Below are 27,698 nucleotides of genomic sequence, written 5' to 3' on the forward strand. Positions count from 1 at the left end.
GGGCATTAGAATCTGCATAAAACTAGAACTTGGGCCTTTTGAGCTCCATCTTAAGAGGACCCAAAACCTCAAAAACCAGCTTTGTGAAATGCGCTCAAAAAATCACTGCCTCTATTTCTTTCAACTGGGCAAGGTAGGTTAAATTATATAAATCCTATATTTCAGTAATAACTGATTGTTATTAATTTATTATGTTTTCTAATTCTTAATACATATATAATATATTGAGTTTATGAATTTGGTCAATCGGAGTATATCAACATAATTTATTTGCCATCTTTAATGGGCAGGATTGGATTATAATTGAAATATGAAAGGAATGATGGAAGGAGAAACAAGCTCGAGTCGTGATGGTGATAATGTTTTGCCTGAAGATGTCGTGTTTCAAATTCTAGTATGTCTCCCTGTGATGTCTCTTTTCCGATTCAAATCTGTCTGTAAGTCCTGGCGCATTCTCATTGAAAGCTCTAATTTTATCGAGCAACACCTCAATCATCATAGTCATCAGTATAGCAACTACAATTTCGTAACATTGAGTCCTCTTCGCCACTATGGCCCCCCTCCTAACCGTAGAGGTATTAACCTCTGCTTGCGCTCTGGTGACCGGTTTGAGGTCACTGCTCAAGTAGATTTACCATGCTTACGTGAAGTATACCATTATAGGATAAACACAGTGGCATGTAACGGCATTGTTTGTCTAAATATTAAAGACGTAGACTACACTTATAGAAAATGTATTATGCATGCTTCTCTGTGGAACCCTGCAACCAAACAATATAGAGCTCTCCCACAATCACCATTCCCTCCTCCACCACTAAATGACTTCAACTATTTCGGTATTGGATTTGGTTTTGATGTTAAAACCAATGATTACAAGGTGGTAAGGTTTTTCATTTTGTCTGATTCTCCTGGTGTAACCCTAGCTGAAATGTACAACTTAAGTACTGATTCTTGGACAACTATAGACACTGCTGTTTTACCTGTTGATTATATCGGTAGTGATCCTAAAGCTCCGTACCGTAATGGCTCTTATTGCTGGTTGGCAAGTAAAGGCCGTCCAACCGAATCAGAAAATGGGGAGATATTCAATCATAATCATTTTATTCTTTCATTCGACTTTAGCAGCAAGGTATTTGGAACTATGTCATTGCCGGAAGTTGATAGTGTCAAGTTTGATGTCTGTCCACAGTTGGCTATTTTAAGGGATAACCTTGCATTAATCAATACGGTGGACTTTAGCTATGAAATGTGTACCAACAACTTTGAAATCTGGGTGTTGAATGAATACGGCGTCAAAGAATCTTGGACTAAACTGTACAAGGTTGGACCATTTGTAAGATCTAGTCCGATAGGGCTTTCGAGAAATGGAGATAATTTTTTCTTAACAACTGAGTTCAAGCCTTGCATCTACAACTTTCTTACCCAAAGCATAATGTATCCAGTCCAAGAAACTTGGGCCGATGATACTGTTTACAAGGTTGCTGTCTACAATGATAGTTTAGTCTCAATCGACAGAGGAAATGGTGCAGCTAATAGTACAACTTGTGTGGTATGACACTATCTTGTTTCTTAATTTTCGAATTGTTTTGGATACGTAAGCTTGATATAAAAAAATAATTTCTGATTATCTAGGCAAAAGCATTTGCCAAACAATAACTGAGATTGAGTTTCTTGTGTTTTGTGGGTTGGGGTTTGATTCGACCGTGGTGAGTAATCAACTAAAAAAACACGGATGAATAAGAAGTGGGACTACATTTTGGTTTTTTTTTTTTGCAAAGAGTGCTTGCAAAGACTTGTTGTTTGTGTACAATTGTCCAAAGAATACAAAGACATCCTAGTGTGCCTCCCTAACAAGAAACTAGCTCAGAAATTGAAGCTAGTGAGTTGGAAACTGACAAGTTATTAGAAGTTATATCAAAATAGAATCCCAATTCCATAGTCCTGGAAAGTCATCCGCTTAGTGAAGGCTTTCCTATTGTCCATTCTAAGAGTAGCTGACATCAACAACTAGGAGATTTAAGCCCATAGCTTCATGATCTAACATCTTCCTATTCATTTCCTACCAAATAGCCCAAAAAGTGGTTTTAGGAAATGTGTTCCGCCAACCACTTGGCCCGCGGGTGAGAGAGGGGGTGGGTGGGAGAAATCGCGAGAGATTAACATGTCCTTTCGGCATGCTTTACTATGATTCCAAGCCTTGTTGAACAATGAAAGAGAATCTCCCAAATGCTGCATGAAAGCCTGCTAGATATGAAAACTAAATCAACGAATGATTGCCCAGGAATATGGAAACTGAATTAAACTTTTAGTTGCTTTGGAGAAAGCCTATTTTTATGTATCATTCTTATTATTGAAATAAACAGTAAGGGTTTTGCTAACAAGAGGGCGCCATAGGGGTTGTGTAGTAAGTGTCTGTTCTACATGGATTAGAATCATTAGACCTGCCACATTTGTGTTGAAAACTTGACAAATTCGTGCAAACATACTAATATAAAATCCAGGGATGATTTTTGAACGAAATAAAGATGCATTAGAGAGATAATGGGTATGGGGTTTTTTTTAATAACAATACTCTTTTTATTTTACAGTACTCTTATTGGCAAAACCCTTAATGAACTCCTTACGAATGTTATATATTATTCTCCTTGTCACTTCTACAAGATACACCTCTCATCTAAATGGTTGACTTTTACATTGGTAGTTAAATAGATCACATCCTTCAATATGTAAAAGTGTGCCCGGGTATTCTGTTCTTTATTTTATTTTACCGTCAGTGGCGTTTGCCTAACGTTTTCACCTTTTGGTCCGTGAAACTATATCTTTTCAAATGCAGGTGGATGGGGACAAACCTGGAAATTTGTTGATGGACAATGGTAGTGGTAGTGGTGGGTAGTGCAGACTAGGTTTCCGAGTTGTTAATACCGACTACAGAGTAATGTTTTATACCTTTGCGAGCTTTCATTAAATATTGTAATGTTCGTTTTATGTACCCCCCCCCCTCTCTTATATCCTTGAGGCTTATATTGTAGAATTGGCCACTTTCTTTACTAATTTAATGAGGGTGCTTCTTATCTTTTTTCCTCCATTAGTTAAACTCCACTCCTATATAACATGATATCAAAGTCTTCACTCTGCATCGCAGTTGTTAGTAGTTTGGTTTTTCACACCATAACTCGTCAAGACATCACGTATGTGGTTCACATTGTCAATCGGTTTATGGCCACTGTACCTCTGTTCAGTAGGTTGCTGTTTTCGCATCATCCACTGTTATATTTGACTTTTTTCCGAGTCTTTTTTTATTCTTCCACTTTATCTTTAGAAGTGTTTACTCTGATGTTGAGTGGACTTTTGTGTCAGTGACAAAAAAATAAAAATAAATAAATAAATGGCTACTGGTTTCTATACTTTTTGGGGGAGAGCTTGGCTCTTGGTGCATCAGAAAGTAATATGTTGTCCTTCGTTCGACCAGTCTCTCCATCACACTAAAAGTAACCCCACCCCAAGATTTCATTGGCTAACTTTCCCCTATTATTTTAATACAAGGACCTGCCTTGTCTAGGTAATCCCTTTCCTTTGGAATGGCGGGCCAGATCTCAGCCTACCCTCCAGGTACTCTCTGGTGGCTTTCCTCGTCCTTATGGTTTCACTTAAAGGTTGAGAGCTTCCTCCCATCTATAGGCCTACTTCTCAAAATCCTTGCAATGCTTCTTCTAAGCAGGGGCAGGGACCTCTTTAGACATAATAATGTGGCCGCCTGTGCTAATATTGGATTCCACTTGTCTAGGATTCTCCCCTGCACCTTCTAATAGCATCTGCCATTAAACTACACGGGGACGATAGCTCTAATTCGTAGTGTAAACTGCCACTATGTCATTGGTATCTTCATATTATTAAAATCTCCCGAATTGGAGATATAGGATTATATAATTAGAATGCCTCTTTTATGGAAATGGCTTCCACCATATCTCAATCTTGATGTCAATTTTTTTGGTTTTGGTTTGGGACCATGAAAATGAAGTGTTTGAACATCGGCCCATGCCTATTGCATATACTAAAAAGACACAACTGGTGGAAGTGAAGCAGGAAAGATACTAGAGACTATCATAATTAGAACGATTATGGCTATGGTGTTGAACCCTTATTGGTGAGGCTTCTAAGGTGCCCCATGCAAATTCCAAATTGTACGCTCGCACATCATTCCCACTCCATTATTTGAAGCATTTGGTATGGTGGGTTGGGGGTGGAGGAGAATGTGTCGGGAGTATCTATAAATTCCGAGTTTATATTCCATTGTTGGAGGACATTCCTTTTTTAGGATTTTTTATGATACTTTTTACTTTAGAACATATATTAACTCACATTTCTTTGTCGATTGTTTCAATTCTAAGTTCTTGTTTCTTTTAGTACCTTCGGTAGTTCCTATACCTGTCATGTTCCCCACTCGAGAAGGGCTCTTGCCACACAGCTATAAGACAGCTTGAAAGGGGGACTAGAGCACGTCTTTTTATCACTTTTTTCTCATAGGGGGGAGGTGGACCTGTGATCTGTATCAGTAGTGGTTTGATGGGTCCAGGATGGATAACCTCTTTTATGATAGAGTGGAAATCCCAAGGCTCACCATTCCCCACTACAAAATTCTCGTGGGAATCCGCTTTGTCAGAAATACGAGGTATGCAGATCTGTTTAGATGCTCATTCACTCACGATTCATGGACCTGAATAAGAGTGGGCGTTTTGTTGCACTTAGTCAAGTTGATGCAATCAGTTTCCGGTCGGTCATATTTTGAGTAGTGACAAATAATGAGATTAAGCTGGGCTAGTTTTTGAGCACAGATGGTGTGCTCGCCAGTTCTCAGCATCCACTTCTATTAGTGCTTCCCTTTCGGACGCGCAGTCGTGGTTCGGCCTTTGATACCGGCTTGTTGTCCCAAGGGTTGGCCATCGAGACTTTAATCTAATGCCATTGCCGGAGATACCATACAGCGCAGATCCTGCTTCCGGCATGAAATTGTTGGAAGCCGCTGCATTGTCATTCATCAAATATGGAACGCCCATACAGACTGTTCCTATACTGGTTCCGTGATGTAGTCTCAATTGTCAAAGTTGAGTGTCTAGTCAGGTAAGACTAGTCTTATGATTCCATCCGTGAATTAATTAAAGTAGCCCTCCTTCTGGATCCCCGATTCTAAGAGGGCCTCAACTCCGTACAGATCTTGATGCTAGAATCCTCTAGCTTCCTACCCCTCACGTCCATAGGGCAAATGAACCAATTGCAGAACCACAATCTCTATCTCAGGTTCGTATAAATTGGAAACCACCTGTCTTTAAACAGTTGCGTCTAGCCTTTTGGGGAGGGAGCTGCTAGCAAGCGATCTCTTCTAGCTGGAGTGGATTTCTGGTTCATTTCCGGCTTCTCCTGTTGAGCCAGGGAAGCAAGGCACCTTTCCCTACTTATTACCTTACCTTGCAGAGCAGCTGACAACTTTTTCAAAATTTATTCAACCAACTAGAATGGGATATTTTCCACATGTCTTCATCTAGAATGGGATTTTCGCTAATAGACTTTGGATGCAAGTGTGATTTTCATTTTTCCTTATAATGAACTTTGGATACTCTTTGCTAAATTTTGGTAGACAAATAGCCCTTTGGAAGGCGCAATTTTAAGTATTTGTGAATTTTACAGCTCAGACTTTCATGCTGAGTGATTTTTGAAATGATGCAGATCACTTGGCTGTATGGACTTTGGATATCAGTGTTGTCTACATACTTCAGTTCTACTGTTTTTTCTTCTTAGAATGCACTTTTGGTTGTGTTTGTTTGATTTTGCTAATTAAAAAATCCTTCGGGAAATGGATAATGTAAACCTTTTCCTTATGTTAATCTTGTATTTCTTTTTTCCTTAGGTGGTGCGACTGGTGGAGGATTTAAGGGGGAAGGAGCCAAGGAGGTAATGATGGTAAGCCAAATTGTGGTGAGTGTAGATTGTTTGAAGGTGGAGTTGGTAATGGTGATGTGTCTAGTGGTGCGCTTGGCAATGGTTGTGATCTAGAACGCGGTGGAGTTGACATTGTGGTGGAATTGAGCAAGGTGTTCTGATTTGATGACGATGGAGGAGTAGGAAGAAGAGGTGGTAATGGAGAAAGGGGGAAAATAGGGTGTGAGTTTACCTGAGGTGAGGAGCAAGTATCGCGTGGTTGAGAGTGGTTTTGTATGGCGGCAAATGGAAATGACCCTTCATTGAATATGACATGATGACTGATGTAAATGTGTTTGGTTGGTAAATGAAGACACTTGTAACCTTTATGTTGTGGACTAGATGCATGGTAGAGTGTGAGGTTGTAACTTGTGATTGTTGTAGGGACGTAGATAGGGATAACACTCGCAACCGAAAACACGTGAGTGTATTCTGGAGGTGTTTTGTAAAGGACTTCTATTTTGTAAAACTGGAGATGGCAAACGGTTAACAAGATAACAAGATGTATTAAACGTGTCGTACCAATAAGATTGTGGAACATGTGTACCATGTAAAAGAGCTAGACCAGTTTCGACAACATGTTAGCTTGTGACGCCGTTCAGCAATCCCATTTTGCTGGGGTGTATGTGGGCAGGAAAAACGATGTTCAATGCCATAGATGGCTAACACATTTGTGAACTTGCGGTACTCAGCAGCATTATCAGATTGAAAACATTTTATTTTTCGGTCAAAATGATTTTCAATTTAAGCTTTGAAAATAAAAAATGTTTTAAGAGCATCTGAACGATTTGTGAGAGGAAAAACCCATACATAACGACTGAATGCATCCATGAACAACATATAATAACGAAACCTTTATTATAAACAACATATAATCTAGTTGGGGATGTGAATTGAGGACCCAAGTGCTGGACACCTTACAGTTCTTTTGTTTGGGATTACATCTTGGTGAAATGTAGAATAAGTATAATTGAATCGCATTTCTACCAGTTGAATGGGATTAGCGCCGCCGCATTGTATACTTGGGTAATACCCATACTGGTTGTGGAATAAATTTAATATATTGGACAATGGATATGATCCCCCTGCATATATACCTATAGCATCTAGGCTGGGCTGAAGGTGAAGTTCACCCAAAGTCAGATCTAATGCCAAACTGAAGTATTCGAGTTGTGACAGACCGCTACAAGTACCGTGCTTATCCCACTCATGTTCCCAGAACCATTCATCTGTTCTCGAAGTAAGACTAGGCCAATACTTTTGCATGTCCGTCATTCTAGGTTGAAGCTGCCAAAGTATTCAAATTATTAGTAAATCAAACAGTAATAAAAGTATCATATATATCAAAAAGTTCAAAAGAAACAAAAATATGAAACGTAAACAAAAATACCCCACCAGCTGTTTATATCTTGAACCAATCATCAATTAAGCCGAATTTCTAAACATAACTTAATATTGCTATATTACAATACTGATTCAAAGAATAAAGAATTTTCAGCAAAATTATGTCTTGAAAATTCATTATGAACAACGTTTATTTTCGTAAACCCTTAACTTTCCATATATTTTTTCTATTTTTTGGCCGATTCGATAGTGATTGGTATTGTTTTGAAACTTTTGATGTCGATTTGATTGCTAAACAAACCTCATTAGGAGTCATCGTTCAATAACAGATCGACAACTTAATCTTGAACCTGCACTTGTGATGCATTAGCTTCCCTAGTGATGCCTAAACAATGTCTACAGGTCCAATTGGCTGGATTATTCCCCAGGTACAACACAAGAAGGTAGAAACACCTAGAACTCATGGTCCATCAATTAGTATGACGATTCAACAAGAAAGCATGGCTGGAGATAGGTTAAAAAGATAATGTGCCCTTCCCCATAGATATGTGGTTCAAGCTAGCTTTAAATATTTCAAACTACATGCTCGACTACAAGTCAGGATTCAAAACAGAGTGTGAGTACGTGAGTCACACTCCATTACAAATTGTATTGTAAACAGCCTTTACATTCATGGTAATGGTATCTCAAGCATCTATTTATTGAAGCTATTTTCCATCTATTTTTTGGCCATTCAATAGTGAACGGTGTTGTTTTGATGCCCTTTTGATTGTCAAAAGTTATTAGTTTTTATCTACACAGTTATTTTGAAGCTATAAGCGCTGATTATGGGTGTTTAGATACCCTACTAATGGGCTGTTTTTGGGTTTCTATTGGGGAAGATGATGAGTGAGTTGACTCAATAATGTATGAAAAATTGGGGTCTATATCAAATGACCACCCCAATTGGGGGTCTATGTCTAAATAACCCAAAGTTCAAAAGAAACAAAAATATGAAACGTAAGCAGATACATGAAATTAAAGCTCGTCTTACATTTTTAACGTCAAAATGGTCCTTTAAAATAGTATCACAATTCGCTAGGGGAACTGGATTGGTACTGTCTCCGGGCCACAGTCCGTGGATTGTGTACATTGCTGGATTGGCTGGTGCCCCTGGACGTCTTGGAGCCATGGATGGCCCCCATTGCAATGCAAGCAAGAAGTGATCTGTGGTTCGCTTATTAGGAAGTAATTTTGTCTGGGAAGAGGAAAATGGTATTGAAAAGGTGATCAAGAAACAAAGGAGAATGATTTTATGAGAATCCATGTGATTCACTCAAAATAAAAATTTGCACACTGACAGTCTCACCAAACCAAAGGCAGTATTTATACTACTCCATGCATGTACCCATGCATGTACGCGCGAATGCATGTCAAGTTGTCAACCTGACTCCAATAGTCCGATGTTAATATGTTATGCTCATTGAACTGGCTCCACATTGTCAAATAATCTATATCATAGAACAAACTGATTTCTTTATGCTATATAAAAAGAGATTCCTATGTGCTATAAGCGTATTTACTTAAACTAGTTTCGAGTAATAATGGTTACTGACGAAAATAGAAAATACAAAGAAAGAGAACATTTATACTGATAGAGCCCTCCCTCACCTAAGTCGATGAAAATTACATCCATCCACCCATTCCGCTTTTGAGATGCAAAACAAAGGTTTTAGACTACTAGATTAGAAGACAAATCTGTTTGATGACTTTGATCCAATCACTATTGAGATTTTAGTAGTAACATTTTCTATCAGTGATGAAATGAGAGATAATGCTCACATAGAAACAGAAACGAAACTTAATAATATTCTTTACTCTCGTAGCCCTAAATATGAAATTATGAACACGGTATTTGTTTTAGGTCTCTTTCAAATGCTTCTAAATGACATGCCTGTCTTACTAATTGTATCATGAATTTATTCTCATCTCAGTATTAGACTTGGAAGAAGTTAGTATCATTCTGTCCAGGCCACCACGTACACTTGCACCATATTAACTTCTAATAAGGGGTAGTATGGTTTTAAGTCAATGTCATTGTGATTTGAATCAGTAGAAGTTTGAGCAGGCCGGGCTAAATGATGGTGAAAAAGAAGTGAAGAAGAGAATGTGACATCCCCATACATTTGTTGTTCTTTTAATTTGTGATCTTTTTTCTTCCTTTTTAGATATATCATTAAGGTGTGTTTCAAACCTTGGAATATAGTATGATGATATGACATTTAGACCAATACATTTGCAGTGTTCTTTGAAACCTTTTGATACTTAGAAAGTTTGAAGTAATATTATGGTCGAATCTGATTGTTGAAAAATCAAAACAATTTATTGCCATTCCAGACAATTTGATATCTACCTAGCTATAAGTCTATAACCCCAAATCCCCACCTACCACACATAAACGCAACCCTGACCAACTTAATTTCAAGTACACTCCTGCTACTGAAGCCAGTGCTCATGCACACAAATCTTCCATCATATAATGTAGGAAAAAGATAGAGTTAACCAGATACAATACATATTTATGAGCCAAGAGCTGCACATATATCTTATTTTGAAGAGATTAATCAAAATTTTAAAAAGAATTTGGATCCCATTTTCTAGTTGTTACACTGCCAACGAACTAGAGCTTGGGCCAACAAGTTGGGCCGGCATAAAACTAAAACTTGAGGCCTTTTTTAAATGGGAGTACCATCTTAAAAACCAGCTTTGCGAAGTGGCACTCCCAAAAAATCGGTCGGAGGCTCGGAGCACATCACTGTATTCCTTTCAATTGGGCAAAGGATTGGATTATAATTGAAATATGATGGAAGGAGAAACAAGGTCGAGTCGTGATGATGATAATGTTTTGCCTGAAGATGCCGTGTTTCAAATTCTAGTATGTCTCCCTGTGATGTCTCTTTTGCGATTCAAATTTGTCTGTAAGTCCTGGCGCATTCTCATTGAAAGCTCTAATTTTATCGAGCAACATCTCAATCATCATAGTCATCAGTATAGCAACTACAATTTCGTAACATTGAGTCCTTTTTATCCTATCCGTAGAGGTATTAACCTCTGCTTGCGCTCTGGTGACCGGTTTGAGGTCACTGCTCAAGTGGATTTACCATGCTTACATGTGTTATACCATTATAGGATAAACATAGTGGCATGTAACGGCATTGTTTGTCTACATATTAAAGGCACAGACAGCACTTATAGTAAATTTATTATGAATGTTTATCTGTGGAACCCTGCAACCAAACAATGTACAGCTCTCCCACAATCACCATTCCCTCCTCCACCACTAAATGAATTCAAGTATTCCGGTATTGGATTTGGTTTTGATGTTAAAACCAATGATTACATGGTGGTAAGGTTTTTCATTTTGCATGATTCTCCTGGTGTAATCCTAGCTGAAATGTACAACTTAAGTACCGATTCTTGGACAACTATAGACACTGGTGTTTTACGTGTTAATTATATCGGTAGTGATCCTAAAGCTCCGTGCCGTAATGGCTCTTATTGCTGGTTTGCAAGTACAGGTTTTCCTATCGAATCAGACAATGGGAAGATATTCAATCCTTTTATTCTTTCATTCGACTTTAGCAGCAAGGTATTTGGAACTATGTCATTGCCGGAAGTTGATGGTGTCAAGTTTGATACCTATCCACAGTTGACTATTTTAAGGGATAATCTTGCATTAATCAATAAAGTGGACTTTAGCCATGAAACGTGTACTAACCACTTTGAAGTCTGGGTGTTGAATGAATACGGCGTCAAAGAATCTTGGACTAAACTGTACAAGGTTGGACCATTTGTAAGATCTAGTCCGATAGGGCTTTCGAGAAATGGAGATAATTTTTTCTTAACAACTGAGTTCAAGCCTTGCATCTACAACTTTCTTACCCAAAACATAATGTATCCAGTCCAAGAAACTTGGGGCAGTGATATTGTTTACAAGGTTGCCATCTACAAAGATAGTTTAGTCTCAATCGACAGAGGAAAGGGTGCAGCTAATAGTACAACTTGTGTGGTATGACACTATCTCGTTTCTTAATTTTCGAACTGTTTTTGACACATAAGCTTGATATAAAAAAATAATTTATGATTATCTAGGCAAAATCATTTGCCAAACAATAACTGAGATTGAGTTTCTTGTGTTTTGTGGCTTGGGGTTTGGGGTTTGATTCGACCGTGGTGATTAATCAGCTAAAAAAATATGGATGAATAAGAAGTGGGACTACATTTTAGTCTAATTTTTATTTTATTTTTTGTTTTCTCTCTGCTTGCAAAGAGTCTTAGACTTGTTGTTTGTGTACAAAGAATACAAAGACATCCTAGTGTGCCTCCCTAACAAGAAACTAGCTCGAAATTGAAGCTAGTGAGTTGGAAACCCGACAAGTTATTAGAAGTTACATCAAAATAGAATCCAATTCCATAGTCTGGAAAGTCATCCGCTTTAGTGAAGACTTTCATCAAGGCTCCATTCTAAGAGTAGTGACATCAACAATTAGGAGATTTAAGCCCATAGCCTCATGATCTAACACCTTCCTATTCATTTCCTACCAAATAGCCCAAAAAGTAGTTTTAGGAAATGTGTTATGCCAACCACTTACCCCGCGGGTGAGAGAGGGGGTGGGTGGGAGAGATCGTGAGAGATTAACATGTCCTTTCGGCATGCTTTACTATGACTCCAAGCCTTGTTGAACGATGAAAGAGAATCTCCCAAATGCTAGATGAAAGCATGCTAGATATGAACGAAATAAAGATGCATTAGAGATAATGGGTATGGTTTTTTAATATAATGATACTCTTTTATTTTACACTACTCTTATTGGCAAAACCCTTAATGAACTCCTTACAAATGTTATAGTTTATTCTCCTTGTCATACGCAAGATACACCTCTCATCTAAATGGTTGACTTTTTGCATTGGTAGTTAAATAGATCACATCCTTTCAATATGTAAAAGTGTGTCCGGGTATTCTGTTCTTTATTTTATTTTTCCGTCAGCGGCATTTGCCTAACGTTTTCACCTTTTGGTCCGTGAAACTATATCTTTTCAAATGCAGGTGGATGGGGACAAACCTGGAAATTTGTTGATGGACAATGGTAGTGGTAGTGGCAAGTAGTGCAGACTAGGCTTCCGAGTTGGTAATACCGACTACAGAGTAATGTTTTACACCTTTGTGAGCTTTGATTAAATATTGAATATTGTAATGTTCGCTTTATGTACCACCTTTCTTTCCCCTCTTATCCTTAAGGCTTATATTATAGAGTTGGTCACTCTCTTTACTAATTTAATGAGGGTGTTTCTTATCTTTTTTCCTCAATTAGTTAAACTCCACTCCTATATAACATGGTATCAGAGTCTTTGACTAACTCACTCTGCATCGCAGTTGTTGGTAGTCTGGTTTATAGCCATTGTAGCTCTGTTTAGTAGGCTATTGTTTTCTCATCATCCAATGCTATATTGGACTTTTTTCCGAGTCTTTTTTTATTCTTCCACTTCATCTTTAGAAGTGTTTACTCTGATGTTGAGTGGGCTGTGTTGTGCCAATGACAAACCTGAAAAAAAACAAAAATCTACTATTAGTTTATGTGCTTCTTGGGGGAGAGCTTAGCTCATGGTGTATCAGAAAGTAACATGTTGTCCTTCGTTCGACCAGTCTCTCCATCACACTAAAAGTAACACCACCCCAAGATTTTGTTCGCTAACTTTCTCCTATTATTTTAATACAAGGACCTGCCTTGCCTAGGTAATCCCTTTTCTTTGGAATGGCAAGCCAGATCTCGGCCTGCCCTCCAGGTACTCTCTGGTGGCTTTCCTCGTCCTTGTGGTTTCACTTAAAGGTTAAGAGCTTCCTCCCATCTATAGGCCTACTTCTCAAAATCCTTGCAATGCTTCTTCCAAGCAGGGGCAGGGACCTCTTTAGACATAATAATGTGGCCGCCTGTGCTAATATTGGATTCCACTTTTCTAGGATTCTCCCCTGCACCTTCTAATAGCATCTGCCATTAAAGTACACGGGGACAATAGCTCTAATTCGTAGTGTAAAATGCCACTGTCATTGGGATCTTCATATTATTAAAATCTACCGAACTGGGGATATAGGATTATATAATTAGAATGCCTCTTTTTTGGAAATGACTTCCACCATATCTCAATCTTGATGTCAATTGTTTTGGTTTTGGTTTTGGTTTGGGACCATGAAAATGAAGTGTTTGAACATCGGCCCATGCCTATTGCATATACTAAAAAGACACAACTAGTGAAACTGAAGCAGGAAAGATAGTAGAGACTGTCATTATTAGAACGATTATGGCTATGGTGTTGAACCCTTACTAGTGAGGCTTCTAAGGTGTCCCGTGCAAATTCCAAATTGTAAGCTCGCACATCATTCCCTGTCCATTATTTGAAGCATTTGGTATGGGATTTTTTATGATACTTTTTACTTTAGGACATATATTAACTCACATTTCTTTGTCGATTGTTTCAATTCTAAGTTCTTGTTTCTTTTAGTACCTTCGGTAGTTCCTATACCTATCATGTTCCCCACTCGAGAAGGGCTCTAGAAGAGAGAGCTCTTGCCACACAGCTATAAGACACCTTGAAAGGGGGACTAGAGCACGTCTTTCATCGCTTTTTTCTCGTAGGGGGGAGGTGGACCTGTGATCAGTAGGGGTTTGATGGGTCCAGAATGGATAACCTCTTTTATGATAGAGTGAAAATCCGAAGGCTCACCATTCCCCACTACAAAATTCTCGTGGGAATCCGCATTGTCAGAAATACGAGGTATGCAGATCTGTTTAGATGCTCATTCGCTCACGATTCATGGACCCGAATAAAGTGGTTGTTCTGTTGCACTTAGTCGAGTTGATGCAATCGGTTTCCGGTCGGTCATATTTTGAAATAGTGACAAATAATGAGATTAAGGCAGGCTAGTTTTTGAGCACAGATGGTGTGCTCGCAGTTCTCAGCCATCCACTTCTATTAGCGCTTCACTTTCGGACGCGCAATCGTGGTTCAGCCTTTGATACTGGCTCATTGTCCCAAGGGTTGGCCATCGAGACTTTAATCTAATGCCATCGCTGGAGATACCATACAGCGCGGATCCTGCTTCCGGCATGAAATTGTTGGAAGCCGCTGCATTGCCATTCATCAAATATGGAACTCCCATACAGAATGTTCCTATACTGGTTCCGTGATGTAGTCTCAATTGTCAAAGTTGAGTGTCTAGTCAGGTAAGACTAGTCTTATGATTCCATCCGTGAAATAATCTTTCTGGATCCCCGATTCTAAGAGGGCCTCAACTTCGTACAGATCTCGATCCTAGAATCCTCTAGCTTCCTACCCCTCACGTCCATAAGGCAAATGAACCAATTGCAGAACCACAATCTCTATCTCAGGTTCGTATAAATTGGAAACCACCTGTCTTTAAACAGTTACGTCTAGCCTTTTGGGGAGGGAGCTGCTAGCAAGCAATCTCTTCTAGCTGGAGTGAATTTCTGGTTCATTTCCGGCTTCTCCTGTTGAGCCAGGGAAGCAAGGCACCTTTCCCTACTTATTACCTTACCTTGCCGAGCAACTGACAACTTTTTCAAAATTTATTCAACCAACTAGAATGGGATATTTTCCACATGTCTTCATCTTGAATGGGATTTTCACTAATAGACTTTGGATGCAAGTGTGATTTTCATTTTTCCTTATAATGAACTTTGGATACTCTTTGCTAAATTTTGGTAGACAAATAGCCCTTTGGAAGGCTCAATTTTAAGTATTTGTGATTACAGCTCAGAGTTTCATGCTGGGTGATTTTTGAAATGTTGCAGATCACTTGGCTGTATGGACTTTGGATATCAATGTTGTCTACGTACTTCAGTTCTACTGTTTTTTCTTCTTAGAATGCACTTTTGGTTGTGTTTGTTTGATTTTGCTAATTAAAAAATCCTTCGGGAAATGAATAATGTAAACCTTTTTCTTATGTTAATCTTATATTTCTTTTTTCCTTCGGTTTTTGAGTTCACAATCCAGAAAGTATATCATTGGATTTTACTTCTATTGTGCATTTGTGCTTCATTTGGATTGTTGTTAATCTTTGTTTCATGCTCAGAGTATTTGTGAATTTTACAGCTCAGAGTTTCATGCTGGGTGATTTTTGAAATGTTGCAGATCACTTGGCTGCATGGACTTTGAATATCAGTGCAGTCTACATACTTCAGTTCTACTGTTTTTTCTTTTAGAATGCACTTTTGGTTGTTTTTGTTTGATTTTGCTAATTAAAAAATCCTTCGGGAAATGGATAATGTAAACCTTTTCCTTATGTTAATCCTGTATTTCTTTTTTCCTTGGGTTTTTGAGTTCACAATCTAGGAAGTGTATCATTGGGTTTTACTTCTATTGTGCATTTGTGCTTCATTTGGATTGCTGTTAATCTTTGTTTCGTTCATATGCAAATTTCAGATAATGGGGCGTGGCTCTTGAAAGAGCTTTGTTTGCACCCAAAGACTTAGTACTGGATGAAATAGTGGCCAGCAGGGAAAGTGTTGATGTTGTCAAGGTTTGCTTAGGAGTTGAAGTCTATCAGTAAATGAGTGGCTCTGCAAAAGCTAAATAAGACGTCTGCCTTTGGCTTCGTGCTCTTCCAACTTGTAAGTTTTTATTCTGGAACAATTGTTTATTCTCTATATTCAACAAATACTGCCTCATGGATAAAACCACCGGGATTATAGTCACGCCCATATATTGGATGGGATGATTTGGGAGTTGGTACATTGATTGTGTTGTATTGTCATGTGAATGAAACTTGTTCACTTACATAATCTCATAGCATAATAAAAATTGTTTGGTGGGCTGGATGTTCATTAGTTGTATGGTCAAGGTGGAACAGAATTACCGTTGAAGCACGCTCTATTGAGCCAAGTTTTTAGGGGATGCACGCACCAAATAGTAGTGCAGTTAGAGACGGGATGATGGTGAAAGGTGTGCCATGTGCCATTAGAGGACGTGATTTCCCCCGAGATAGAGCTTGAAGAAAGAAGAAGATCATGATGAAGGGGTGCCGGGGACAACCTGTGAGAATATATGGAGGAATAGTTCTTAGATATGGAACTTCCAAATCGGATGCCAATACATCATTGACTAAATAGATGGAAGGAATCGCTTGATAAGTCGATCACTTGCATAAGTAAACTTAGAAGAAGTTAGTATCATTCTGTCCAGGCCACCACAGTTGCACCATATTAACTTCTAATAAGGGGTAGTTTGGTGTTAAGTCAATGTCATTGTGATTTGAATCAGTAGAAGTTTGAGCAGGGCTAAATGATGGTGAAAAAGAAGTGAAGAAGAGAATGTGACCTCCCCGTACGTTTGTTGTTCTTTTAATTTGAATTGTGATCTTTTTTCTTCCTTTTTAGATATCTTTAAGGTGTGTTTCAAACCTTGGAATATAGTATGATGATATGACATTTAGACCAATACATTTGCAGTGTTCTTTGAAACCTTTTGCTACTTAGAAAGTTTGAAGTAATATTATGGTCGAATCTGATTGTTGAAAAATCAAAACAATTTATTGCCATTCCAGACAATTTGATATCTACCTAGCTATAACCCCAAATCCCCACCTCCCCCTGACCAACTTAATTTCAAGTACACTCCTGCTACTGAAGCCAGTGCTCATGCACACAAATCTTCCATCATAATGTAGGAAAAGGATAGAGTTAACCAGATACAATTTTAAAAAGAATTTGGATCATTGTCCGTCACTGTTTAGTTTAGTTTCCAAAATAAAATATTGGGATTGCTATATTTTCGGTGATCTGACAAGGAAGAAAACAGGGTGAGTCGTTATCTAATCTAAATCCCGAAAAAGATCTAACTCGATTGAGTGGCAACCACACAATTTACCTTGTGCGGTTAACCTCTCTGAATCCAGACTCTACACCATAAGCTTTCTTCATCCAAATGGTATTGCAAATTTCTTCGTACTCAGGTTTTTTTATTGATAACAGGTAATCAACTTGTCAGATCAACTTGAGGGAGGGTTTATTCATTTCGTTGAAGATGATTGGATAAAGGCAATGGAACAACATAAATCACTATCATTGTAAAGCATTCCAAAGTATAACACGAAACCCTAGCTGTAATATTATTTGTTAGAAATTAGCAGTTCTAGAGTGCACCTGCTGTATGGCTGCGCTGGCATCTAGAGCCTTGAATAAAGACTCTGCCATGCAATGCACACGAATCCCCTGTGTGATGGAGAGCCCAGATGACAGAGTACCCGTACAGCATGCGTACTGTAGAATTTGTCTATATATATATATATATATATATGAAAGCAATGCAGAATATTTTTCTTATTGCAAGTACTACAGATGTGTTTATTTTAGGAGTCCTAAGCCCCTTGATGTACAAAAAAGTAAATAACGTCTAGAAAATGGGCAGAAAATGAATTTAAGTGTGTCAATTGAATCAGTTTGGACTATTGACGAACATTTTTGTCATTTTTCTCTACTTTTGCATATTTTTTTTGTTCTTTTTTTGCGATTGTTGGGAATTTGTGACCTCGTTTTATGTTAGCATATACTATGCTACAAGCGGGGTCTGGCATTAGAAATATAGGTTGCGGAGGCAAGCTATTTGATAAGAAAATAATTACATTTGTGCCGAAGGCACATGTTATACCTAGTTATATATAAGTTAAACTACAAAGTTGGAGTATGTATTCTGAAAGTTTCTCGGTGGAATCTTGCAACCAAACAGTGGGGAGTTCTTGGTGAATCGTCACTTTTCCCTCTTCTACACACCAGCTGGTGAATTTCTTTCCATGTGTCTTGGATTTGGCTATGATTTTAAAGCCAATTATATATTACAACAATGTGGTAAGATTTTTCATTTTGCTTGGTTTTCTTGATGAGAGCCGGGTTAAAATTTACATCTTAAATACAGATTCTTGGAGCTATACATGTTGTTTTGCCTGTTGATTCTATCGATTCTGATCATAAAGCTTCATACATAAATGGAACTTAATGTTGGTTGGGACGACGTAGAAGCCATCATATCTTTTTTGGGGCGGCATGATAAGGTGATTTACAATCATATTGACACCACAAATTTATCAATAGCGACACAACTAACTAAGTAACTACATCTCAACTATTCTACACTATTAAAGAGGCGTAGAAAATACCGTTCGCACAAAACGATAAAAACGTTTTGTTAAAGTCAAACCCTTAGCACCACTTTCCCTGTTTTGTTTTAAAAAAAAACGTGTTGTGGGCACGTGCTAGAATACTAGTCTCAACTAATTAAACCCTAGAAACTTACAAAGAAAGACCTAAAATTCTAAAAATAAATAAATAAAATCTTTCAATTCTACCCAAATGTGTGTGTTTTTTTCTTCCTTAAAAAACTCTGAAACTCTTTTCAATCAATCATAATGTGTTTTTTTTTAAAAAAAAACAAAAACAGTCTATTGAGTTCTTTAAGAGATTGTAGAAAATAATGAACAATTTCATAATAATAGCTGGTTCTAACGAGTTTGTTTTTAAGGAGTTGGGATTTATCATTCATAAAAAACTTGCGGTGCAGCTTGTTGCATGTTTGTCTTAATTATTTGTGAAATTTGTTATCAATAAAATTTCCATTTGTTAACAACAACAACAACAACAACAACAACAACAACAACAACAACAATGAAAATGAAAATCGAAAGAGTTCTTATGTAATTAAATAAAAATGGAGACCTAAAAAGTATGAGGATTGCTAGTGTCCTCACCCATAGGGGTGCCAACGGGTCGGTTCTAGGTTGGGTTTTAGCAGTTTCAATTTTACTATTTGCAGTTCTATTGGTTCTCAATGATTTTAGTGTGGGATTTAAAAAAACCAACCCAAAATCATTAAAACCCACAGTTTTTAAACGGTTTCGGTTATTTATTTATTTATTATGATTATTAAATAATTTTAATCATTTATTAAATACTAAAACTCATTTTTTTTTTCTTTTCTTGCATAATAATATTTCATATATAATTAGTGACGTGACAACAATTATCTTTATATTTCCATGAACATATATCAATCACACACGTTACAAAATTTATCATTCAAGTGATAATTTCAAGCTTTGATGTATAAAATAATCAAATATCCAACTCCAATTTTTTTTTTTTTTTTTTTTTTTTTATTATATACGCATATGTTTGTTACCTTAATCCGTGGGTTATTAAAGAGAATTACTAGCGTCCTGACCCTATATAGGGATAGGACCATTCTCACCCGCTAAAAGACGAGAAAGGAAACGAGGGTAATGGTTCAACCGGTTCAATCTTTCCAAACTTTAAACAAAAAAGAAAAGAAATCGAATAGAGGGAAAACAGAGTTATGCAGTCTCGGTATCTTCTTCATTCCTCTTTTAGTTTCTCCAAAACTCGATCCAAAAATGGGTCGGAAACCCATTTGTGACGAAATAAATCTCGGCAACTATCATATTCATTTCTTCTCCTCATAGCTTTGAAAACCCCCCAAAATTAATACTTATAGAGAAAAAATTTCTCAAATTTGATACTTTTTTTTAGTAAAGAAACATTTTGGGTTATTGTGACTTTGTTAAAAGCGTTTACTTTGCTGCGAATTGGAATATGATTAGCATCATGCTGGAATATAAAATGTTCAATTTCTCTCCTCTATTTTTTCATCTTTGTAAGTGGTGCTTGCTGGGATTGCTTTAGTTTGACAACCAACTCGCACTTGTGCCGTAACGATCCGAAGTGAAACTACCACATAAATCTTTCTACAATGTATACCAATGAAAAAGAGAGAGAAAAGAAGGAGATCGAGAAAGTATAAAAATTGAGGCTTTGTTTTTGGTTGAAGTCCTGAGAAGACGACCAAAATTATAAAACATATCGAATAGGTAAACATGTCTTTCATTTTGTCTTTTAGTGGGTGAGAATGGTCCTACCCCTTTATAGGGTCAGGACGCTAGCAATTCTCGTTATTAAAACGTGGAATTTGGTTTTGTGAGTTGTTTCTAAAAACCCTGTCCTCTACAGTGATTTTGGCCCCATTTTCTTGTTGTTACAATGCCAACGAACTAGGGCTTGGGCCAACAATTTGGGCCGGCATAAAAGCAAAACTTGGGCCTTTTTTAGATGGGAGTACCATCTTAAAAACCAGCTTTGCTAAATCGGTCGGAGGCTCGGAGCAGATCACTGTATTCCTTTCAATTGGGCAAAGGATTGGATTATAATTGAAATATGATGGAAGGAGAAACAAGGTCGAGTCGTGATGATGATAATGTTTTGCCTGAAGATGTCGTGTTTCAAATTCTAGTATGTCTCCCTGTGATGTCTCTTTTGCGATTCAAATTTGTCTGTAAGTCCTGGCGCATTCTCATTGAAAGCTCTAATTTTATCGACCAACATCTCAATCATCATAGTCATCAGTATAGCAACTACAATTTCGTAACATCGAGTCCTTTTTCTCGTAACCGTGGAGGTATTAACCTGTACTTGCGCTCTGGTGACCGGTTTGAGGTCACTGCTCAAGTGGATTTACCATGCTTGCATGTGTTATACCATTATAGGATAAACATAGTGGCATGTAACGGCATTGTTTGTCTACATATTAAAGGCACAGACAGCACTTATAGTAAATTTATTATGAATGTTTCTCTGTGGAACCCTGCAACCAAACAATGTACAGCTCTCCCACAATCACCACTCCCTCCTCCACCACTAAATGAATTCAAGTATTCCGGTATTGGATTTGGTTTTGATGTTAAAACCAATGATTACATGGTGGTAAGGTTTTTCCTTTTGCCTTATTCTCCTGGTGTAACCCTAGCTGAAATGTACAATTTAAGTACCGATTCTTGGACAACTATAGACACTGGTGTTTTATGTGTTGATTATATCGGTAGTGATCCTAAAGCTCCGTACCGTAATGGCTCTTATTGCTGGTTTGCAAGTACAGGTCTTCCTATCGAATCAGACAATGGGGAGATATTCAATCCTTTTATTCTTTCATTCGACTTTAGCAGCAAGGTATTTGGAACTATGTCATTGCCGGAAGTTGATGGTGTCAAGTTTGATACCTATCCACAGTTGGCTATTTTAAGGGATAATCTTGCATTAATCAATAAAGTGGACTTTAGCCATGAAATGTGTACTAACCACTTTGAAGTCTGGGTGTTGAATGAATACGGCGTCAAAGAATCTTGGACTAAACTGTACAAGGTTGGACCATTTGTAAGATCTAGTCCGATAGGGCTTTCGAGAAATGGAGATAATTTTTTCTTAACAACTGAGTTCAAGCCTTGCATCTACAACTTTCTTACCCAAAACATAATGTATCCAGTCCAAGAAACTTGGGGCAGTGATATTGTTTACAAGGTTGCCATCTACAATGATAGTTTAGTCTCAATCGACAGAGGAAAGGGTGCAGCTAATAGTACAACTTGTGTGGTATGACACTATCTCGTTTCTTAATTTTCAAACTGTTTTTGACACATAAGCTTGATATAAAAAAATAATTTATGATTATCTAGGCAAAATCATTTGCCAAACAATAACTGAGATTGAGTTTCTTGTGTTTTGTGGCTTGGGGTTTGGGGTTTGATTCGACCGTGGTGATTAATCAACTAAAAAAATACAGATGAATAAGAAGTGGGACTATATTTTAGTCTAATTTTTATTTTATTTTTTTGTTTTTCTCTGCTTGCAAAGAGTCTTAGACTTGTTGTTTGTGTACAAAGAATACAAAGACATCCTAGTGTGCCTCCCTAACAAGAAACTAGCTCGAAATTGAAGCTAGTGAGTTGGAAGCCCCGACAAGTTATTAGAAGTTACATCAAAATAGAATCCCAATTCCATAGTCTTGGAAAGTCATCCGCTTAGTGAAGACTTTCCTGTTTCCCATTCTAAGAGTAGCTGACATAAACAATTAGGAGATTTAGGCCCATAGCCTCATGATCTAACACCTTCCTATTCATTTCCTACAAAATAGCCCAAAAAGTAGTTTAGGAAATGTGTTATGCCAACCACTTGCCCCGCGGGTGAGAGAGGGGTGAGTGGGAGAGATCGTGAGAGATTAACATGTCCTTTCGGCATGCTTTACTATGACTCCAAGCCTCGTTGAACGATAAAAGAGAATCTCCCAAATGCTAGATGAAAGCCTGCTAGATATGAACGAAATAAAGATGCATTAGAGATAATGGGTATGGTTTTTAATAAGCGATTACTCTTTTTATTTTACACTACTCTTATTGGCAAAACCCTTAATGAACTCCTTACAAATGTTATATTTTATTCTCCTTGTCACTACGCAAGATACACCTCTCATCTAAATGGTTGACTTTTGCATTGGTAGTTAAATAGATCACATCCTTTCAATATGTAAAAGTGTGTTAGGGTATTCGTTCGTTATTTTATTTTTCCGTCGGTGGCGTTTGCCTAATATTTTCACCTTTTGGTCCCGTGAAACTATATATTTTCAAATCACGGTGGATGGGGACAAACTTGGAAATTTGTTGATGGACAATGGTAGTGGTAGTGGCAAGTAGTGCGGACTAGGCTTCCCGAGTTGGCAATACCGACTCTGAGTAATGTTTTACACCTTTGTGAGATTTGATTAAATATTGAATATTGTAATGTTCACTTTATGTACCAACACCCCTCCCTCTCTTTCCTTTTTATCCTTGAGGCTTATATTATAGAGTTGGTCACGCTCTTTACTAATTTAATGAGGGTGTTTCTTATCTTTTTTCCTCAATTAGTTAAACTCCACTCCTATATAACATGGTATCAGAGTCTTTGACTAACTCACTCTGCGTCGCAGTTGTTGGTAGTTTGGTTTATAGCCATTGTAGCTCTGTTCAGTAGGCTGTTGTTTTCTCATCATCCACTGCTATATTGGACTTTTTTCCGAGTCTTTTTTTATTCTTCCACTTCATCTTTAGAAGTGTTTACTCTGATGTTGAGTGGGCTGTGTTGTGCCAGTGACAAACTTGAAAAAAAACAAAAATATGCTACTAGTTTATGTGCTTCTTGGGGGAGAGCTTAGCTCTTGGTGCATCAGAAAGTAACATGTTGTCCTTCGTTTGACCAGTCTCTCCATCACACTAAAAGTAACACCACCCCAAGATTTTGTTGGCTAACTTTCTCCTATTATTTTAATACAAGGACCTGCCTTGTCTAGGTAATCCCTTTCCTTTGGACTGGCAAGCCAGATCTCGGCCTGCCCTCCAGGTACTCTCTGGTGGCTTTCCTCGTCCTTGTGGTTTCACTTAAAGGTTGAGAGCTTCCTCCCATCTATAGGCCTACTTCTCAAAATCCTTGCAATGCTTCTTCCAAGCAGGGGCAGGGACCTCCTTAGACATAATAATGTGGCCGCCTGTGCTAATATTGGATTCCACTTTTCTAGGATTCTCCCCTGCACCTTCTAATAGCATCTGCCATTAAAGTACACGGGGACAATGGCTTTAATTCGTAGTGTAAAATGCCACTATGTCATTGGTATCTTCATATTATTAAATCTCCCGAACTGGGGATATAGGATTATATAATTAGAATGCCTCTTTTTTGGAAATGACTTCCACCATATCTCAATCTTGATGTCAATTGTTTTGGTTTGGGACCATGAAATGAAGTGTTTGAACATCGGCCCATGCCTATTGCATATACTAAAAAGACACAACTGGTAGAACTGAAGCAGGAAAGATAGTAGGGACTATCATAATTAGAACGATTATGGCTATGGTGTTGAACCCTTACTGGTGAGGCTTCTAAGGTGCCCCATGCAAACTCCAAATTGTAAGCTCGCACATCATTCCTGGCACATTATTTGAAGCATTTGGTATGGAATTTTTTATAATACTTTTTACTTTAGGACATATATTAACTCACATTTCTTTGTCGATTGTTTCAATTCTAAGTTCTTGTTTCTTTTAGTACCTTCGGTAGTTCCTATATCTGTCATGTTCCCCACTCGAGAAGGGCTCTAGAAGAGAGAGCTCTTGCCACACAGCTATAAGACACCTTCAAAGGGGGACTAGAGCACGTCTTTCATCGCTTTTTTCTCGTAGGGGGGAGGTGGACCTGTGATCAGTAGGGGTTTGATGGGTCCAGAATGGATAACCTCTTTTATGATAGAGTGAAAATCCGAAGGCTCACCATTCCCCACTACAAAATTCTCATGGGAATCCGCATTGTCAGAAATACAAGGTATGCAGATCTGTTTAGATGCTCATTCGCTCACGATTCGTGGACCCGAATAAGAGTGGTTGTTCTGTTGCACTTAGTCAAGCTGATGCAATCGGTTTCCGGTTGGTCATATTTTGAATAGTGACAAATAATGAGATTAAGGCAGGCTAGTTTTTTAGCACAGATGGTGTGCTCACAGTTCTCAGCCATCCACTTCTATTAGCGCTTCACTTTCGGACGCGCAATCGTGGTTCGGCCTTTGATACCGGCTCGTTGTCCCAAGGGTTGGCCATCGAGACTTTAATCTAATGCCATCGCCCGGAGATACCATACAGTGAGGATCCTGCTTCCGGCATGAAATTGCTGGAAGCCGCTGCATTGTCATTCATCAAATATGGAACGCCCATACAGACTGTTCCTATACTGGTTCCGTGATGTAGTCTCAATTGTCAAAGTTGAGTATCTAGTCAGGTAAGACTAGTCTAATGATTCCATCCGTGAAATAATTAAAGTAGCCCTCCTTCTGGATCCCCGATTCTAAGAGGGCCTCAACTCCGTACAGATCTCGATCCTAGAATCCTCCAGCTTCCTACCCCTCACGTCCATAAGGCAAATGAACCAATTGCAGAACCACAATCTCTATCTCAGGTTCGTATAAATTGGAAACCACCTGTCTTTAAACAGTTGCGTCTAGCCTTTTGGGGAGGGAGCTGCTAGCAAGCGATCTCTTCTAGCTGGAGTGAATTTCTTGTTCATTTCCGGCTTCTCCTGTTGAGCCAGGGAAGCAAGGCACCTTTCCCTACTTATTACCTTACCTTGCCGAGCAACTGACAACTTTTTCAAAATTTATTCAACCAACTAGAATGGTATATTTTCCACATGTCTTCATCTAGAATGGGATTTTCACTAATAGACTTTGGATGCAAGTGTGATTTTCATTTTTCCTTATAATGAACTTTGGATACTCTTTGCTAAATTTTGGTAGACAAATAGCCCTTTGGAAGGCTCAATTTTAAGTATTTGTGAATTTTACAGCTCAGAGTCTCATGCTGGGTGATTTTTGAAATGTTGCAGATCACTTGGCTGTATGGACTTTCGATATCAGTGTTGTCTACATACATCAGTTCTACTGTTTTTTCTTCTTAGAATGCACTTTTGGTTGTGTTTGTTTGATTTTGCTAATTAAAAAATCCTTCGGGAAATGAATAATGTAAACCTTTTCCTTCGTTAATCTTGTCTTTTATTTTTTTTTCCTTCGGTTTTTGAGTTCACAATCCAGAAAATATATCATTGGATTTTACTTCTATTGTGCATTTGTGCTTCATTTGGATTGTTGTTAATCTTTGTTTCATGCTCAGAGTATTTGTGAATTTTACAGCTCAGAGCTTCATGCTGGGTGATTTTTGAAATGTTGCAGATCACTTGGCTGCATGGACTTTGAATATCAGTGCAGTCTACATCAGTTCTACTGTTTTTTCTTTTAGAATGCACTTTTGGTTGTGTTTGTTTGATTTTGCTAATTAAAAAATCCTTCGGGAAATGGATAATGTAAACCTTTTCCTTATGTTAATCCTGTATTTCTTTTTTTCCTTGGGTTTTGAGTTCACAATCTAGAAAGTGTATCATTGGGTTTTACTTGTATTGTGCATTTGTGCTTCATTTGGATTGCTGTTAATCTTTGTTTTCGTTCATATGCAAATTTCAGCTAATGGGGCGTGGCTCTTGAAAGAGCTTTGTTTGCACCCAAAGACTTAGTACCGGATGAAATACTGGCCAGCAGGGAAAGTGTTGATGTTGTCAAGGTTTGTTTAGGAGTTGAAGTCTATCCGTAAACGAGTGGCTCTGCAAAAGCTAAACAAGACGTCTGCCTTTGGCTTCGCGCTCTTCCAACTTGTAAGTTTTATTCTGGAACAATTGTTTATTCTCTATATTCAACAAATACTGCCTCATGGAAAAAACTACCGGGATTATAGTCACGCTCATATATTGAATGGGATGATTTGGGAGTTGGTACATTGATTGTTTTGTATTGTCATGTGAATGAAACTTGTTCACTTACATAATCTCTTAGCATAATAAAAATTGTTTGGTGTGCTGGATGTTCATTAGTTGTATGGTCAAGGTGGAACGGAATTACCGTTGAAGCACGCTCTATTGAGCCAATTTTTTAGGGGATGCACGCACCAAATAGTAGTGCAGTTAGAGACGGGATGATGGTGAAAGGTGTGCCGTGTGCCGTGATTTCCCCCGAGATAGAGCTTGAAGAAAGAAGAAGATGATGATGAAGGGGTGCCGGGGACAACCTGTGAGAATATATGGAGGAATAGTTCTTAGATATGGAACTTCCAAATCGGATGCCAGTACATCATTGACTAAATAAACCATTTTGCAGAAAATTTGATATCTACCTAGCTATAACCCCAAATCCCCACCTCCCCCACATAAAAGCAACCCTGACCAACTTAATTTCAAGTACACTCCTGCTACTGAAGCCAATGCTCATGCACACAAATCTTCCATCATAATGTAGGAAAAGGATAGAGTTAACCAAATAACCAGATACAATACATATTTTTGAGCCAAGAGCTGCACAAATATATCTTATTTTGAAGAGATTAATCAAAACTTTAAAAAGAAAACAAAATGGCTCTTTCATTAATTGCTTATGCTCCTTGAATAAGTTTGATCACTTCTGCTTCACTTGGGAGAGCAGGGATGGCCCCTTTTTTTGTGGTAGTAATTGCTCCACATGCATTTGCAAATTTTAGTACTTCCCTCAGCGTTATTTCATCCTGCAAACAATTATCACAAAACACTACTTAAGAAGCAATCATAGTCCTCTAATAAGAAATTAGTGAAAATGGCGAGTCTTGTTAACATAAAAATGGGCCTCATTAAATGTGTTAATAGTTGGTAAAATGTTACGGTATTGCTCCTTAAAACTTGTAATCGTAAAACCATATTAGAAGTGAGTCATTTTATTTGCCTCAATGTTTTATGTTACAAAGGTACCAGTGATAATACCATTACCTCAATAATAGAATGATCATCAACAATCTTGCGTAGTAGAGAGCCAATGAAAGCGTCTCCTGCTCCAGTAGTATCCACTGTCTTGACAACAAATGCTTCAACAGCTCCACGAAAATGCTGTTTATCCGATGC

At 38.0% G+C, this 27,698-nt stretch overlaps 3 protein-coding genes across 9 annotated transcripts in view; 2 read left to right on the forward strand and 1 right to left on the reverse strand.

Annotated features, from left to right (window-relative positions):
- Positions 1-22,137, forward strand: LOC147484012 (putative F-box protein At3g17480). Of its 3 annotated transcripts, none has more exons than XM_086578314.1 (4): positions 1-133; positions 291-1,549; positions 2,834-2,932; positions 5,903-6,498. In XM_086578314.1, exons 2-3 carry the CDS (start codon positions 311-313, stop codon positions 2,891-2,893), a joined length of 1,299 nt encoding a protein of 432 aa, XP_086434440.1. In that variant the 5' UTR covers positions 1-133; positions 291-310; the 3' UTR covers positions 2,894-2,932; positions 5,903-6,498. The 3 variants fall into 3 exon arrangements, with proteins under 3 accessions (XP_086434440.1, XP_086434439.1, XP_086434441.1); XM_086578313.1 differs by lacking the exon at positions 5,903-6,498 and adding an exon at positions 5,722-5,891 and having other exon boundaries at positions 17-133; XM_086578315.1 differs by lacking the exons at positions 291-1,549; positions 2,834-2,932; positions 5,903-6,498 and adding an exon at positions 20,572-22,137 and having other exon boundaries at positions 61-133.
- LOC147484013 (putative F-box protein At3g17620) lies at positions 10,034-27,180 on the forward strand. 5 transcript variants are annotated; one of them, XM_086578321.1, is made up of 4 exons: positions 10,037-10,274; positions 10,875-11,365; positions 12,404-12,502; positions 15,796-16,190. In XM_086578321.1, exons 1-3 carry the CDS (start codon positions 10,157-10,159, stop codon positions 12,461-12,463), a joined length of 669 nt encoding a protein of 222 aa, XP_086434447.1. In that variant the 5' UTR covers positions 10,037-10,156; the 3' UTR covers positions 12,464-12,502; positions 15,796-16,190. The 5 variants fall into 5 exon arrangements, with proteins under 5 accessions (XP_086434446.1, XP_086434444.1, XP_086434443.1 ...); XM_086578320.1 differs by lacking the exon at positions 15,796-16,190 and adding an exon at positions 15,505-15,678 and having other exon boundaries at positions 10,034-11,365; XM_086578318.1 differs by lacking the exon at positions 15,796-16,190 and adding an exon at positions 15,165-15,391 and having other exon boundaries at positions 10,034-11,365.
- Positions 27,039-27,698, reverse strand: part of LOC147484014 (fructokinase-2-like) — a 2,179-nt gene continuing 1,519 nt past the window's right edge. The window contains exons 3-4 of the mRNA XM_086578322.1: positions 27,567-27,683; positions 27,039-27,328 (exon numbers count right to left, since the gene is read on the reverse strand). Coding sequence (XP_086434448.1) covers positions 27,200-27,328; positions 27,567-27,683 — 246 coding nt within the window. The 3' untranslated portion in view covers positions 27,039-27,199. The remainder of the gene's footprint in view (positions 27,329-27,566; positions 27,684-27,698) is intronic.

This window comes from Coptis chinensis, chromosome 8 (genome assembly GCF_015680905.1).
Source record: "Coptis chinensis isolate HL-2020 chromosome 8, ASM1568090v1, whole genome shotgun sequence".
Taxonomy (NCBI): domain Eukaryota; kingdom Viridiplantae; phylum Streptophyta; class Magnoliopsida; order Ranunculales; family Ranunculaceae; genus Coptis; species Coptis chinensis.